The sequence below is a fragment of the Erythrolamprus reginae genome, chromosome 4 (assembly GCF_031021105.1).
Source record: "Erythrolamprus reginae isolate rEryReg1 chromosome 4, rEryReg1.hap1, whole genome shotgun sequence".
Lineage (NCBI taxonomy): Eukaryota > Metazoa > Chordata > Lepidosauria > Squamata > Dipsadidae > Erythrolamprus > Erythrolamprus reginae.
Genome location: NC_091953.1, coordinates 39,969,327 through 39,987,595, shown reverse-complemented (window position 1 = coordinate 39,987,595; position 18,269 = coordinate 39,969,327). Strand labels below are relative to the sequence as shown.

The following is an 18,269-nucleotide window of genomic DNA, read 5'->3' as shown; positions in this document are numbered from 1 at the left end:
ATATATGAAGGGGACTTAATCATGTTTTTGTTTTTCTTTCCACAAATAAAAGCCACAATTCAAAGCATCCTTCTGGTAAGCTTGTAAGGTTAGGATTTGACAAACTTACCTGCCATTGCAAAATTCAGCTGAGGGGTTTCTTCTGTCTTCATCAACTTTTTTGGACTAGGCAAATCTTTTATAACTTCTGATGGGAAAGCCCAAAGCTTTTTTCGATTTGTTAGTGTGGGTGACTGAGTTTTCACAGGTTTGTTTGTAGGTGGACACCATTTGTAGCCAGGATTTGCTTTCATAAATGCATCTTTATACTACGAGAAGAACAAACAGTTTGATTTAAGGCACAGCACATTTATTTGAGAAAAAAGAATTAGTTTATAGATTAGCAGATCATTTTTTCCATCAAACAAGCAGTCCACACATGGCCATTTAAAAATTGCCATAATGAAGTGAGAGCTGCTCACTGTAACAAATGTCATGCCTGCCTATACACACCATAACAAAGACAAATTTTCCTTAAAATAAGAAATATTGAAAATACAAAGCTTTATTTTCTATGTATATTTCTTCCTGTAGGACAAAGAAATGTTAAGGAGGCTCAATGGCAAGTTTTTGTTCCTAATTACTGCTGTTATACTCTTAAACCGCATAGAGAATAAAAATTATATGTTTAATTGAATGTTTCTTACACAATCTTGGAATGAATATTATTGGGCTGAACACTTAGTCCTATTGTTTATTTTCAATAGAAAATGTGAAACTTACTTTTAGACTCATATTACTAGAGGCACAGTATTATATTCATTTTTAAAAGAAAATTCTTAACAGCTTTCAAGCTGTACGTTTTTATCGGAATATTATACAATAATTTCCTGCCCCATGAATTAAGGCTTTCTTTATCAAAGATAAATTTCCTACTACATTGCACTATCCCTAATATGTAATTTACTGCTCAATTTGTCATGTATCTATTTAATTTAATTAGTTTATTTATTGTCAACATTTTAATCAAGATTTCTTAATTTCATTAGATAGTTCTTGAGATATCACCAGTCATCTAACTGTCGTTCAAAGTTACGATCATATACGAAAAGCCATATACGATCCTGTTTTAAGTTATGGCCATTGCAATGCCACCAGGAACATTCACCCTTATTATTGACCACAGGGATACTACCACATCTTCCCATCTCTTTTCCTACCATCCTTCCCCATTGGGACCCAGGCTTTGGCCTTACTCTGTGCATGCCCATCAGCCTCTGCACATTACCTTTTGAAGATATCTGGACCTCATGTTGGACAAGAAAGGAAGGCCACGAATCCTGGTGCCAAATAGCTACCTCCCTGAATCAGTGCACCTGCAAATCCTTAAGGTGGTTTTTAGAAGCTTTCTGCAGTGCTGGGAGGACTGTGTTAAGCAATTGCAAGTACAATAAAAATGACAGCCTCTTCTGGAAAAACATGGCACAACATGACCTCCTGAACATGAGGCTCAGAAATCTTCAAAACAGAAGTGAGGAAGAGTGTGGGGCCTGGTATAGTGGAGTGGGGAATGGGGGGGGGGAGAGAAAGGGGAGGGGAAGGGAAATACCCACAGGATCCCAAGGGATAGCAAGCAGACTGTATCAGGGGTACTTGGTGAAAACCTTGGGAGGTCCAGGCTTGGGACTTCACTAGCCTTTCAAGGGCCAACTCTGACAGACACTGTGCTCTGTTTAATGACCTACAAGTTTATTGAACAGCTGCATCAGGTGGGGATCACCTCACTTAATGACAATCACCATTTGCAACTGTAGGATCTATTACAGTTGTAATTCAAGGATTACCTAAATAAAAAAACCACAGCAAAATTGTACTTAAGTAGTTTTAAAATGTATTAATGTTACCTGACATTTATTTATTTATTTATTTTGTCCAGGGAAACATAATGATGTTATTTTTATTGTAGCACTTCATTTACAGAATATTCTCAACAATACCATTAGTTGCTATAAACTTTTAAAAATGTAAAGTAATATATATATATTACTACTTTTCAATTTTACCTGAACATGTTTGGACAAAGGGCAGAATATCAATTAGTTTAGATAAATATAATAATAATTACTTATGTCAAAGGGTCTTTCCAATTAAATGTTATACCGTTTTCTATCTTCAAATGGGGTAATAATGTCAGATAACTGAGGTGGGAATTATGAGGAAGATAATGAACCGTGTTTCCCACAAAATAAGATCCTGTCTTATATTTTTTTGAACCCTGAAATAAGCACTTGGCCTTATTTTTGGGGAGGTCTTATTATTTTGGGGCATGTAGAGCAAAAAAGGGTTCCTCTTGCCATCTTACCTGATTTCCAGGTTCTGTCTTTCTAACCCTAACTGGAGGAAATGGCAGGGACCGGCTGCACATGCAGTTAAATATTTTCAGAGAGGGCTAAGTTTTGGAGGAAGAATTTATTTTCAGAGAGGGGCTTAATTTTGGGGGGAGGGGTGTCTTATTTTTGGGGAAGTACGGTAGCTCTAAAGCCCTGCTGCTTCTTTGCAGACAAGGTAATGGGGATTTTTCTTACATTTTAATTGCATGATGAACTTTATTTTTATAACTTTCTTATTAAAGAATCTGACACAAGGAAAATATCTTTGCCAGCTCAGGACTGGTGTTGGTAAGGAACAAATAAAAGTATTTTTTGACATAAATTAGTAAGATGGCTCAACAATAAATACTGTAGGTATTTATCATTTTCTACTGTAGTTCTACATTCAAAGTATCTTTCAGATGTATTTCTAAATATGGAAGTATAGGACTGCACAGTAAAACATTTTAAAATAATGCTAAATTCTCCTGTAAATCTAAGAAAGAGAACTTAATGATATTAACTATTTAATTTTTGAATAACTGGAGGACCATCTTATCTAAGCATAATCATGTTTCATACTTAACTCAAAAACACATTTGTTTGAAATGTGTCTCTAAAAATTAATCCTATGCAAAGATAAGATTTAATTTCTCTATGTGAGGAATTAAATAGCTTATAAAATAGAGTCAGGTTTTCAAGCATATATTCTTACAAATTTAAAAAACATAATAAACACAGGTAATTAACATACTTAACTTGTTTTAGTTGCATTATATTTTGGGGTGCTTTCCAAATGTTTTCGATCATTACTCATGCAATTCTTACCATTGCCAATTCCTTCTTTTGATATTTATTAAAACATTTCACTGAAAGATCCCCTCTACATAAGAGTGGAGGGACCCTTTGGTATCCGGGGCCAAGCTATACAAGTCAAACAAGGGCCAAAGGAGATAGAGCAATAAACCAAAGAGGGAGGAATGGAAGCTCTGAAAATGTTTTGTTTGTCTTCAGTCTGCTTGCCACTTTTAACTTTTACTTACTGCATAAGTTTATCATTTGTTACTGTAAACTTTAAGTTCTAGTTTTTAATTTTATATACTGTTCTTTGATTTTTAATTGTTAGCTGTCTTAAGGGTTTGCCTAAGTAAAAATGTGAAGCATAAATCAAACAAATATATTATCATATCAAGAAAATTAACAATATATAATTAAAAAATCCATTAATCCTGTTATTGTGTACCTCCTTGGCCATGTCGGTGTATTTTTGTTTTTCTTTGGGCTCAAGAAGAGACCACCAATCTGCCAATATTTTGGTAGCACCACGATTGTCCAGACGAGGATGTTCTTGCCGGACAAGGGAACGATGACGTTTGCAGAACAAAAGGAATGCATTCATTGGTCTACGAGCTCGCTGTTCTGAAGATTCCTCATCTTCTGTTTCATCAGCATCGTGATCAAGACCATCAGCACTCAGAATCTGGACCTATTTTACAAAGGAAAAAAGATAGAAAGTATACAGGAATGTTATTGGCAAGGATTTCTTATTATATCCACAAGTTATTTGCTCTGAAACCTAGTTTCAAGTAAAGAAATATGTCTGTATCCAAGAACAACAAAAAATCCTTATTCTCCTTAAAACAGACTCTCCACTAAGATGTTTAAATTTCCAGTTGTCTTTGTTACTAGAAGCAATATATAAATTATGTAAATCTTATCAAATGTGATGTTGGTTGCAATAACGTCTTTCTTCTTTCTCTACTTCTTCTCCTCCTCCTTCCTATCCGTTGCCCTCCTCCCCTTCCAATAAGAATTATTGCCCAGTAAAATTGCATTTCTTTTATCTTTTTAATATTTTCCCCATCTCTCTACTTCCCTTTCTTCCTGTGATATTTCTTGTGGGTGATGGCTCATCCACATCTTCCTCGGTGATCTCGGCGGAGAATGAGAGCGTTCCTGGCACATCCAGTATTGCTGACCCTGAACTGTCAGCTGAACATGCCTCAGCTGGGTAGAGCTCGCAGGCCAATGAGGGGGAGGTACTGCTGGCCTTGGGAGTTGCTAGAGCACGCAGGGCAGAGAGGCGGAGATCTGCCAGATTGATGGGGAATAAGCCTTGCCCCTATTAATGGACTGCACCGGGGAAGGCTATTTAGTACGGCAGGCAGAGGGAGGCTTTCTGGAAGCAATGTGTGTGGGTCGGGCCAAATGGTTGTTTGTGTTTCATGGTTTTAATTCAGTTGCAGAGATCTTTTAGTTTTGTGTTTGGAGCAGCCGGGTAACTGTCTGGTGGACTAATCGGCCATTGCTTGGAAGGTTAATCTGGAGCTTGTGCGTGGCTGGCTTCGATGAAAATGATCTCCCAAACTATGCCTTGGACTATTCCTGTGACTTCTACTTGCAAGCCCTGAAATTCAGAGAACAAGATTAGAGTGGAAGCCTCTAATCTCGAAGGGGATTTTGAGCTGTTTGTTTTTTAAACCTATCTAGGCAAAACCTTGATTTTCAAGACTGTTTTGGTTTGGCTATAAATTTGTTTTGCTTTTGGTTATCTATTTGGTTGTGAGCCAATTATTGTGCTAAGCTTGCAACTGTGGGTTAGCTGAAAACCTGAACTGGAACTGTTGAAGGAACAGACTGAATAAAGCTCTCTACACCAACCCTGACATGTGGGTGAGTGGAGGAAGTATACTTCCTCTTTAACTCTTTAACTATTTAAATTACAATTTGTCAATAAATATTTTATGTTTTTCATATTACACAGGTGTATATGTGCATAGGTTGGTCAAAGGCAATTCATTTTTTATATTATATTTTATAATATTTTATAACCTGGTTTGAGTGGAACGTGTTTAAATAATGAAATGTAGGAATTAAAAAGATAACTTATTCTGATTTCATCAACAATAATTGTTAAAATTAGCTTCCTCAATATTTTATGGGGAATTGAAAAAAGTTATAAAGAACAATATATTAACAAGAATAGGATTTGACCAGGATGAATTAACATCAATTACTTACCTATGTAAGAGGAACATAGAACAATGCTGGAAGAAACTACCGCTAAGTGATGTGATTATAAAGCATGAAACTATTCTGGCAATTAAGTTCACAACTTCCTGATGGCTTCCTACAAGCAAAGCAGGCAGGAAGTTGCAATCCCCAGGTGGATTGCAATCAATCTGGAGGGCAGGAAGTGACTACTTTCAGGTGGGGGAGGTTTGGCAATATGGCATAAGTGCAACAGGGCTAAGGAAGGCTACTGCCAGATATAGGATGGTAGGCAGATGGCTGGTGACGAATGAATGAAGTCACTGCTGTTCTTGGTAAAGGAAGATGTGCAGGTGCTCAGACATGGCATGAACAGATGGCCAGTGAGATATGGCAGAGGTGGCTGCTGCTGGGCGGGGAAGACTAACAAAGCAATTTCTGACCTTAACTGTAGATTTTCCCCATTGATTTTGCTTGTAGAAAGCCAGCAAGGAAGATCACAAATGGCAATCACATGACCATAGGATACAGTAACCCAGGGGTGTCAAACTCAATTTCATTGAGAACTGTATCAGGGTTGAGTTTGACCTCAGGGCCGAGGGTGGGCATGGCCAGAGTGGGTGTGGGCAGTTTGACATCACTCAAGTCGGGGATGCCTGTGGCCCGAGTGTTGTGTCAGAGAAAATGAGCTTCCAAGTTCCGTTTTTGGCAGGGATGGCCTTTGCAACCCTCTGCCAGCAAAAAGAGGGCTCGGGACGATCGTGTTTTCACTGGCAGAGGCACCGTGGACCAGTTCTTTGCTATGTCCAGAGCTCCCCCGCAGGATGAATCTAAGTACCCTGCAGGCTGGATCTGGCCCCCGGACCTTGAGTTTGACACCCCTGCTGAAACCATGAGCTGACTGTAAAGTGATCACACGCCCATGGGATTATTGGGACAGATGGAATTTGTGAGTACTACTCAGAAATACAATTCATGCTTGTGTAACTTTGAATGGGTGGTCATTAACTACATGTAACCAATGAATTTCATTTCCTACTCAGTGCAGAAATTCAAGCATATCTAATGGAGGGTTCAGTGAAATACCTATCAGTGTTGTAGAACCATGACTGACAGATTGGCTTCCAATAGATTGTCAGAGTTAAGTTTCCTATCCCAGTTTCATGCTTCTTTGAAAGAGCTACAGTTTTGGTTTTGGACAAATCATCCACATTTGATTTGACTTTAAGAACATCAGAATATAGATAACAAAGACCACAAACTTTGTTATTCAATCTTCTTCTTGATGTTTCATACTGAGGTGCAATAGATAATTACCTACATTACCTACATGCTCCGAGTCCTCGGAGAGGGATGGCATACAAATCTAATAAATTAAATTAAATTAAAGACTATTACATCACTCTATAATGTTCTAGTTTATCATTTATACCCTCACACACTCCTATTTCAGAAAGTGCAAAAGTTATAAAAAAATTAAAAATACAAAAATCAACAGAAAAAATGCACAACATACATTTCAGATACCAACTTGCATCAGCTCTCCAATTCCCTTTAGAAAAGGTCTATTTTAAATATAACTGGACAGAAAGTAGAATTTGTGTCAAATACACAATGGCAGGAGGCCACTGTAGAAAGTCAGCCCAATGCCAGAAAAAAAAGGCCTCTAAGTCTCAGTCCAGTAATTTCCCAAAAATGGGAACAATCAAATGCTTTCCTAGTAAAATCAAAGTGGTTTGACTTATGCCAATGAAGAGACATTCTGAAGGTAACCTGGTGCCAACCTGTAGGATCTAAATCAGCATTTTAAAGTGCTGTATAAACCCATTGGTACCCATGCATCTCTGGGTGCTTGCTTTTTGTACCAAATGAAGCTTTTAGATGGTCTCTAGTAGCAGCCCCATGTATACTTGCAGTATTCCATTTGCCCAGCCATTAAGATAGGTGGGTGGGGTTACTCCAGGTTCCATGTTTTAAGCAATGTTTATCTGATACAAGCCAGTTCATTTTACAACAGTTTTACTGACCAAACAATTGCAGTCATTCACTTAACGGTGGTAAGAAATGTTGTGATGTGTACGTAAGTCATTTAATAACCGCCTCATTTAGCAACAGAAATTTTTGGCTAAATTGTAGTTATAAGTTGAGGACAACCTGTGTTTTTACAAGATCTGCATTAACTTAGGAGTGTCATTCTTAATTCTACTTTTTAAAAGGGTAATTTTACTTTTTCAATATCTTCTTCGTCTTCTTCTTCCTCCTCCTCTTCAGAAAAGTCAAGAATTTTTTTTGCAAGTAGTGGATGCCACTGAAGACACTTCCTCTTTGGTCGTTTTCCAGTCCCTTCTCCGTCTGTTGAGTGATCTTTATTCCTGTTGCTGCCTTTCATTACTGTGACCTGCCAGGAAAATAAACATGTATATTTTGTATATTAAAACGTGTATTGAAAACATGCTTGAAAAAAAATAATTCATCAGTAATTCACTGTAAAGTTTTCAGATTTTTGCGATGCTTCCATACAAATAGTTAATTTTAGTGGGGTAAAAGACGAAAGATAGCAAAGATGCACTTTTCAAGAATGTTACATAGAAGGTTAGGATCTGTTTTCCTCTATTTCAAAGAAAGGGAAAGACAGATTCAATTTGAATCTTGAGAGAAAATCAAACAACTAGAACAACTAACAACAGAAATAACAGCTGGCTAGATATCAGGAAACCTTGAGCTTTAGTTCTGCTTTAGACATGAAGCCATGGTCCCTACAAAATCTTTGGAACTGTATAACTTACCCTGCATCTCAGTAAAACACCTTCAAATTTTAGCAGCATGTTTTTCGTATCACATGATAGGACCTACTGCTAAAATTTAAAGGTGATTTTCTAAGCTGCAGAATACATTACCCAATTTCAAAATTTTGTAGGGACTCCGGCTTCACTTCTAAGGCAGAACTAAAGGTCAAGGTTTTCTGCTTTCTAGTCTGTTGCTTTAAACTAAAACACCAAAATTCCTATTAAAATTACCATTGTTTAAACTGCATGTTCTTAGAATATTTTTATAATATTTGTAATCTAAACTTATTTACACTAAAATGCAAATACTCAGGAGATACAAAATTACTTCTGAGTGATAATTCCAATGGCTCATTATTTCCTTCACTAAGATATAATTCATCTCTGTGGAACCAGAAATCTCAGCTACCCACTGTTCTTGTTAATGGCATATAGAATCAAATGATGTCCCAGGGTTAAGAACCTTTAATATTAGCTATAAATATATGATTAACACAAAAATGCCTAAGGAAGTACTCCTGCAGGTGATTTCAATGAAAATACACCACCTCCACCTCAGTTTAGAAGAAGTATTACTATGGAAATTACCATTTTCATTAGATCACATTTAACTATAATATACTATATATAACAAACTATTTCTTGTTTCCTTGGAGCAACTGATATGCTGTGTTAATTTCATGCATTGTATTATTTCTGTAATTTAACTTGAAACTGATTTATATATTTACATTCAATTACAATATAACTTAATTATATGTAACTCATTCTTGTGTTTTTAAACCATATTTTTAATTATAAAACTGTTATATTTCTTAAAAATAAGTAGAATATATATGTGAATATAAAAAGGATACCAAGTTTAGGAAATCTATGATACTTGAAAAGTAAAGCAACATGAAACTTCTACTCGGTTTTTATTATTTTCAGAGTGATATATATACTGTATGGTAAATCAAATTATAATAGGTTGTTTTTTCTCTATCTTAACCCTATGTGCCATACTAAAATTGCTCTAGAATTCTCTAAATAAATAAATAAATAAATAAATAAATAAATAAATAAATAAATAAATAAATAAATATGTTGTATTTGTCTAATATGGCTCTAAAGTATAAGTTTTAAAGGATCTGTTTATTCTTGGGTTATAACCACCATTAAAAATTGATAAAAACACAAGTGGTAGCTGACATTTGAGACTCATTTTACCTTGTGATCATGTTAATCCTGTGAAGAATTTTTATATTATTTTTAAATAAGAATTTATGTATTTACGTATGTATGTATGGTACATATGTATGTATGTATGCATGTATGAAACATATTTTTTGCTGATAATGAAAAGGAAGGGAGACTTCTATAGATCTATTTCAGGCTTATTTGCCTTCATCAGGTAGCCACACCCTTACTGGGATTTGAACCTGCGGCTCTGCCTCTAGGCTACAGGCTCATCTCCTGTATCAGCTTGTACCAGGGAAGAGTTACACACACACACACACACACACACATATGTATGACAAGCTTTACTTTCCTAACAGAGTGGACATTATAAATTATAGCGAAACAAAACTGATATACCGGTACATTATTCTTGTTCAATGACTACTCATTCAGCAACTGTTTGAAGTTACAATGGCACTGAATGAGTAATAATGACTAATCCTTAAAGTCATACATGCAAGTTGTTTCACACTTTTAAAATCATGTGATATGTGGCTTGCACATATGATGGTTGAACTGTTACCTGATGACTTCTCATGAACAAAATCAATGGGAATAGAGGGAAGGTTACAAGTCACTCCAAATGTTGCTTGAATTTCCCACCAGTCACCCCCAGCCATATTACATACCCCCAGCCCACCCACTTGGCATCAGTCACCCCCAGCCATACCTGACATTTCCACAGTCTTCCCTGCCTGGAAATAGCTACTTACCTGTCTATTGGCTTGCTTGTGAACAGCAATCCTTGCATGATAATCACTAAGTGATGTGGTCACATGATATTGTGAATTACAACTACACTGATCATGCAAGGTAAATTCTGGTTCCTTTGTTAACCAAAGACTACCTGTGTTTATTTATTTATTTTGGTAATTTAGACTTATAAGGCAATCAAACTCAACATTGACTCTGGGTGGCATACAAATTAAATGAACTCACTTTTTACATAAATCCAAATAATTTCTAATGACTTTTTTTAAAAAGTAGGAATAATACCTTTTGGAAGAGGACTATCATTTTTTATTTATTTATTTATTTATTTATTTATTTATTTATTTATTTATTTATTTATTTATTTATTTGTTGGTTGGTTGATTGGTTGATTGATTGTATACCATGGTTTCCTTCTGCAATGACTTGAGGGACTGGAAACGGGAGGCACCATTTTACGGTGGTTCTCCTCCTGTCTCTCCAGTCGTTTGCAGTCGGTGTTAGTGGGAGGGCATAGGTCCACCCCTCGGCCTCTCCTTTGTGGGTTGATACAGGGGTCTGTCCTCTCCCCCCTACTATTTAACATCTACATGAAGCCGCTGGGTGAGATAATCCGACAGCATGGAGTGAGGTATCATCAGTACACTGATGATACCCAGTTATACATCTCCACCCTATGCAAATTCAGTGAAGCGGTGGATGTGATGTGCCAGTGCCTGGAGGCTATAAGGGTCTGGATGGGGGGCCAACAGGCTCAAGCTCAACCCAGACAAGACTGAATGGCGGCGGGCATTTCCTCCTAAGGACTCTTCGACCTGTCCATCCATTGTGCTGGAGGGAGAAACACTGTCTCCCTCAGATAGGGTTCGCAACTTGGGTGTCCTCCTGGACTCACAGCTGAACCGTGACCATCATCACTCGTCTTATGGACAGGGAGACCTTTGCCCAGGTTTGCCTAGTGCACCAATTGCAACCCTATTTGGACCAAGAGGCTCTATGCACAGTCGCTCAGGCCCTCATTATGTCCCATCTTGATTATTGCAATGTACTCTAAATGGGGCTACCCTTGAAGTGTTCAGAGACTCCAAAAGGTCCAGAATGAAGCCGTATGAGTTGACATAGGTACATCTCGGTACACCCATATAACAGCTATACTCCCCGAGTTGCACCGGCTCCCTTTTAGTCTCCGGGCACAAAGCCCTATATGGCTCAGGGCCAGATTATTTACGGGACTTTCTGCTGCCACATACCTCCCAGAGATGATGATAATTATTATTATTATTATTAATTAGATTTGTATGCCGCCCCTCTCCGAAGATCAATTAGAGCACACAGAGTTGGCCTCCTCCAGGTCATGTAATAATAATTTATTGGATTTGTATGTCGCCCCTCTCCGTAGACTCGGGGCTAAACAATAATTGCCCTGGATTTATGGAATCAACCCTCCCCTGAGGTCCGTATGGCCCCCACCCTGCTGGCTTTCCATAAGGCCATGAAGACCTGGCTATGCCGGGAGGCCTGGGGGATCTAAATCAACCACTAGCTTGCCCATGTGTATGAATCGGTATGAATGACTAGTACATGTATTTTTTGAGTTTTAATTAGGGTTTTAGAAATTAGTTTGGGTTTTTTTTTACTTCTTTTTATTGTTATTGTTACTTGTAGTTTTCACTATTGTAAACCACCTTGAGTCCTTCGGGATTGGGCGGCATAGAAGTCAAATCAAATCAAATAAATTAATTAATTTATTACATTTATATGCTGCTCACTCCAAAATGGACTCTGGGCAGCTAACAACAGTTATAAATATAATACAAGTAAAAAACAGTACAAACATCACTAAAATCACATATATAATAAAAAAACCATACATACTAACAATCAATCTTAATTTCAGGCCTGCTGGAAAAGCTAGGTTTTAACAGCTTTACGGAAAACCGGTAAGGAGAAGATAATTAGAATCTCTGGAGGCAATTGATTCCATAGGGTCGGAGCCACCACAGAGAAGGCTCTTCCAGAAGGTCCTGCCAACAGACATTATTTGGTGGATGGGATCTGGAGAAGGCCAACTCTAGGAAGCGGTCCCGTAAATAGTCTGACCCTGAGCCATTTAGGGCTTTAAACTAATAACCAACACCTTGAATTGCGTTTGGAGACCGACTGACAACCAATGCAGCGTGTGTAGAGATGGAGTAATACGGGCATACCTACATAAACCCATAATTGCACGCACCACTGCATTTTGCATCAAACACTCTTCAAGGGTAGCCCCATGTAGAGCGCATTGCAAAAGTCAAGGCGACAGATGATGAGGGCAAGAGTGACTGTATGCAGTGCCTCCTGGTCATTGTGTATTTCACTTTGAATTTAAGTGTTATAGTGTTTATTATAGTGTGGGGGGGGGAGTATTTAAGTCAGCCACCAATTGTGCAAGTTCTGCCACTTAAAAAGATGAGAGGCCTGTAATTGACATCATAGGTAGATCTCAACTATGAGAGACAAAATGAGAACACAAATCCAGAAAATCACATTGTCTGATTTGGAAGACTTTTTAAATGATTAAATGGATGCAGAATTTAAATAGGACTAATGTACATAATAGGAATACCACTATAAGATAAATATTAAAATAATTGCAAACATTATACGGAGGAAAAATAAACTATTACAAGATTTTTGCTAATTCATGTTTTAAAGCATTCTGGAAATGTCAGATTGAATTTTTTTTTTTACACAATGAGAATGTGAAGTCATGAAACATTAAGATAATAGTTCATAAACAAATCTTAAGTATTGACTTTCTACTTTTCTATAATAGTAATAAAAGCTGTAAGAATATGCATCAATGTCAAAATATAAATAAGATTGTAAAATAATTCAATTTTACTGCAAACTATTTATGGGCTATAATTCTGAAAATGAACTTGTACTACCTCCAATGTTTTGGTTTCTCTCAATGTTGTCTTTCAAATATTACAATTTTATCTGATTCATTATAATGATAGATGTTCTTATACATAAGCTTATATTGTTTATTCTTATGAATTACTTTGACATTGGTTGCCCCTAATAATTATTGATTTGATTTTAATAAAAATATAAAGTTTATATTTTTTATATGTACTACTAATTTAATATAATCTACTTGGGCACATCTTGTCCAATTTTACATTTTAATTTCATTTAATTTCCTTATTTCTTTCCTTCTTTTTCTTAGCATTTTGAAATATCTGTTGTAATAAAAAATGTACTTTGTATGAGAGGGGGTTGTTTTTAATTATATAGAGACAATTTATTCATCATCTGGATACATTTTCATTCTTAGATATTTTTATTAACTGTCTTTATATATATATACTTGGTGATTTGTTTAAAGATATAGATTTTATTAGTTATTTCCTTATGAGAGTTTTGTTTATTTGTATTGTGCCTTCTGTGAATGAGAGGGGCAGTTTCTAAATTTGATAAATAAATAAATAAATAAAGGCATACCATGTTGAAATATAAATTATCTTTAATCTTACCCCACTGGGGCTGCCTCGCTCCATCCATACCTGAGGAGGAGACATGCTGTGGCATATGTCAGTCAAGGAATTCTGGCTGATGGGGTCCAGCACAAGAGCCTTCCCTGCCATGACTCCTGCACTGTGGAACATCTTACCCGAGGTGATATTAGCTCCCATTCTTCTGATCTTCTGTAAGGGCCTAGGAACTTGGCTCTGCCAGATGGCTTGGAACCCTCTTTGATGAAGGATAATCACACTGGAGGTGGTTGATGAATTAAGAAGCAATCCCACTTCTCCCTTATAATTCTATTTTTGATTGTAATTTTCATTTTCATTGTTTTAGAAATATTTATATTTTATTATTTTAATGCTTTTAATGCTATAAGTTACCCAGAATTGTTTCAAAACAAGATGGGTGGCAAATAAATTTAATAAACAAACAAAAAATAAAGTCATTTACTGCGGTTGAGAAGGAATAATTCATATATTATGCTAAATAAAAACTACATTTTAGGTTAGCTAGTGTTCTGACGGCGTGTCCCAACCGCCCGTAATTACAGGGTAATTAGTCCAAACAGACACACACCACACGATAGAAGGAAAACAAAAGTTCTTTATCAACAGAAAAGCAGAAACAACTCCCTTTTTAAATGTCAAAGGGATTTTCTGGTACACACAAGGCACAGGTTAAATGCAATCCAATTTCTCACCCAGTAACTGAGAGATTGACTCCAATTCCAAAGTCCAGAAATTCCACACACAGTCTTGAACAGGGAAACAGCAAACCATGATCTTGACGAAACTATGAATCAGATAAACTTCCAAGAGGCTAAACCAGCACGCTGCTCTTTTTATCTGTAGCACTAATTACAGCAGCCCCACCCAACCACAGGTGGCCTCACTTATCTCCTGTAATAATCCTTCAGTTGTTCTCTCCTATGCATCACTCTACACATGCGTGGGTCCGTCATAAGTTCTTGTTCAGAATCCAGGGATGATAAGGATGATTGATCTCCTCCTGGGCTGTCTGCCAAACTCCCCTCTTCCCTGTCACTCACGCTTCCTTCGTCAGAGGAGACTTTGTTGGCAGATTCTATCGGGAGCAAAACAACCCTGTGGCATGTGGATGTTTCCCCCACATCCACCTCCACATTCCTTGGGGCAGGAGCTGGGTCAGAGCTAACCACAACAGCTAGTAACTAGTTAGTTACTATATGCAAAGGATAATTTAGAAACAGAAGCTAATCTTTCATGGTACTTTATGACATTGCCTAACTAGAGTTATAAACTGATGAGCTACATGTTTTACCTTTTTCATACAGGAGTTTATATCAGTTTCTTCACAAGGTGGTTTATACCAGTAACAACGGACTCTATCAATATCATTCAAAGGCATTTGAGAGCCAAGAGAAGCTTTCCCTAGTTCTTTTACTCTCTGGACTCAAGTAGTCCCCAATATATTTCAGGGATAATCCAATATTATCAAGATCATATTTGTGAAGCATGTTGAAGGTTGTAGCAGAAATCCATTCAATATAATTTTCATTATGATGGCAGAAGCACAGAACAAAATAAAATCTGAAACAAACCATTTTATCAATTTGCCAGTGAATCATGATGCCACATAAAATTGAGTTTATAAAAATATTGAATATGGATCATTAGAAGCTTCCAGTTACGCTAACCAAACATTACAGTTTTGAATGAGTCGGGGATGGAATTTATACTATTTCGAGTGTTTTTATGGAAGACAGTAACTACAGGAACAATAATGTTGTACAGATAAAATGCAAAATCTATGTTTATGTTCTTATACAGTAATCCCTCGCTACTTCGCGGTTCATCTTTTGTGGATTCGCTACTTCACAGGTTTTCAAAGGGGGCTTAAATCCATTAAATCCATTGAAAATTTTAAATCCATTCAAAATTCATAAAATTCTTCTACAGTACTACTATACTTTATTAAAGAAACTGGTAGGATATCACATGTAGTTTCAGCTGAGAAACATTATAAAATGACTGTTTAATGCAAAGGGTGGGTTTTAAAACTCCAAATGCATAAAAATATCTTTCTTCTACTTCACGAAAATTCGTTTTTCATGGGTGGTCTTGGAACGCATCTCCCGCGAAAAACGAGGGATCACTGTATATGATTTTATCTATTGTTTGACTTAATAACAAGATAGATATTTAATATTCAGAGAATATTTATTTTTAATTGGGATCTTGGCTCTAGGATAACTAGGTTATTCAAGTCAGCTTATGAAATGTAAAAAAAGAAAAAATGCTCATATACTTGGTACCAATTATTGACCAGACAGTGAATCAATTCTGTACTGTTTCACAGCAGACAGCTTAGTAATGAGCATTTCTAACTTTTACAGAATTAATGGCCTAATGGGGAACATGCTGTGAGCAAATGGTTACAGTTTGCCAGCAGAGGAGAACAATAATTTGAGTTACCATAAGTAAATAACAGAAAAGCAAAACTGTCCCTTGGTTTTTTCCCCCCCTGAGTATCATGCCTTCTTTTCATTTTAAGATTGTTATTTCATTCTTTCCACAGTTTAAAATTCAGAAGGGTAATGTATTTATTTAGTTTTGTAACAGCTATTTTTAAAAAGGAACTAATATTATAAATATATATTCCAACAATTCTCTTCATTGCAGCCTATTACTAAATAAAAGAGTTGTTTGGGCAAAGTGAGAAGGAAATAGATAATTAATAGTGTAATAGAATAGAAAGCATATAAATTATTTATAACTTGCTTTAAATACAACATACTGTAGTTTATTGTCTTGTTGAAGGCACAGAATTGAGTTTATACTCTGGTAAATTTATGTTGTCTCTGGCAAAGTTTAAGTTTGAAATAGGTTAATAGGTTCTGCACTAAACAGAAGGAAAAAAACCAAAAATGGAGTTCCTCATTTTATATTTTATCTATTCTCTAAGCATCATTTTTGTAATAAATGGATATAGAAAACAACTTGATTAACCAACCCAGAATCTTGACGAGAAAAATAAAATTACAAGTATTTTTCATTTCTCAATATATCACTTATATCCCACAATTCATTTCATCGTTAGTACTTGATTAAATATGAATTTAGGCAATTTCCAGAAGAAAGTGGAGGACAGGGCCCCCGATGTGCCATTATGGTCCATGGGGTTGCAAAGACATCAACAATTGAACAACAAAAAAAACTTGGTTAAACAATGATTTGTAAATCTATTGATTTACCATATCAATTTTAAATATCCCTTCATTAGCCAGACTATACCTATTGTCTACCACCCACCTCCACCCCGCAACAGTTAGATCCCTCATAAAACACTCAATATGGACAGGCTTTTTAGGGCCTTTCTCTTTTATAGTTATTCTTAGAATATATTGTTTTTCTGTCTATTTAGTTTTGATATTGTTCTTATTCAGCACTCTGGCTTCATTTTTTCATTATGTCCCTTGTGATCATATTGATAAACTTAGTTTGGGTATCTAATCATGTTTCCAGAGTTTATTTCTTTAATTCATTTCAAAAACTCTTAAAATATCTGCACTTTGTTTTTATCCATGACATGGTTCAAACTTGAATGCCCAGTAGCCTATCTGAAACAGAACATCCACAATGTCTGATGTGGATTTATAATCTAATTTTAGATTAGATTTATTGGTCGTATAAAAAAGCTACCACTATGAGATACTACCCTCTTTTGGTTCTCACTATCTTTCCTGATACTTCCATTTCTTAGCATCTAATACATCTCTTAATTTCCTCAAAACCTGAGAGCAGATATATTGTTACAAAGAGCTTGATTTTTCCTGTGTTTCTCTTTTGCAAACCCTTTCCTTCAGACTGAGTGCAAATTAAGATAAATGCATAATTAGAGCCATTCCATCTATGCTGCTGTATTTGAATGCAAATAGAGATCGCTCTTTTGGGCATTGCTGGGAAAGGCCCTGTTCTAAAATGTATAGAACTCTAATCTACATAATTAGGGACTTGATCCCAATGCCCTCTAATGGAGTGTTTCTAAATGACCAAATAAAAATATTTACATTTTTGTATATGTACTTAATAAGTACTTTTGTTGAAAGAGCTGAAGTGATGCATATATCAAAAAATAACTATGGACAAAAATAAAAAAAAAATCTACTTCTATTATTTGACACTACTGTGCTGCTAGAAAAGAAATAATGCTTTTTACCTTTTGTTTTGTTTCCAGGATAACAAAACATTTTAGATAATTACAAATTAGTTACAGAAAAGGAGTGCTGACAAATATTAATGCAGTTATTTTAAAAGCAAACATTTATCTTTTCAGTCATTTACATTTGTTTTCTTAACAGTTAGTAACTATAACAGTAAAACAGTGTCAATTATATTGTGTGAGAATTAGGTGCCACCTAGTGGCGATTTTATATTTATATTCTTAAAAAACTGACATTTGTGATTATTTAATTAGCACCATTATCTAATTTTGTTTCAAAATAAAAAATGCATCCAAAAATGTAACACTCCTGTTCAAAACCTACTTATGGGACAATACATATGCTTTCGATTCTAATTATTTTCAGTTTTTCTTTTTGTTTTATGCCCAGCAATGTCAGTAACTTCCCATCCTACAGTATCCTTCTGGACTATTGTTTCAATTATTAAACATTTCCCTAACTCTTATGTCTGGGTGATGGTTTTAATACATATAC

At 35.9% G+C, this 18,269-nt stretch overlaps 1 protein-coding gene across 19 annotated transcripts in view; it reads right to left on the bottom strand.

Moving 5' to 3' along the window:
* The window catches only part of BBX (BBX high mobility group box domain containing), a 117,801-nt gene that overhangs the window by 36,789 nt on the left and 62,743 nt on the right, over positions 1 to 18,269 (bottom strand). For all 19 annotated transcript variants that reach the window (XM_070750132.1, XM_070750114.1, XM_070750127.1 and 16 more), the window contains 3 exons: positions 7,567 to 7,737; positions 3,592 to 3,834; positions 110 to 308 (listed from right to left, as the gene is read on the bottom strand). In XM_070750132.1, coding sequence (XP_070606233.1) covers positions 110 to 308; positions 3,592 to 3,834; positions 7,567 to 7,728 — 604 coding nt within the window. In that variant the 5' untranslated portion in view covers positions 7,729 to 7,737. The remainder of the gene's footprint in view (positions 1 to 109; positions 309 to 3,591; positions 3,835 to 7,566; positions 7,738 to 18,269) is intronic.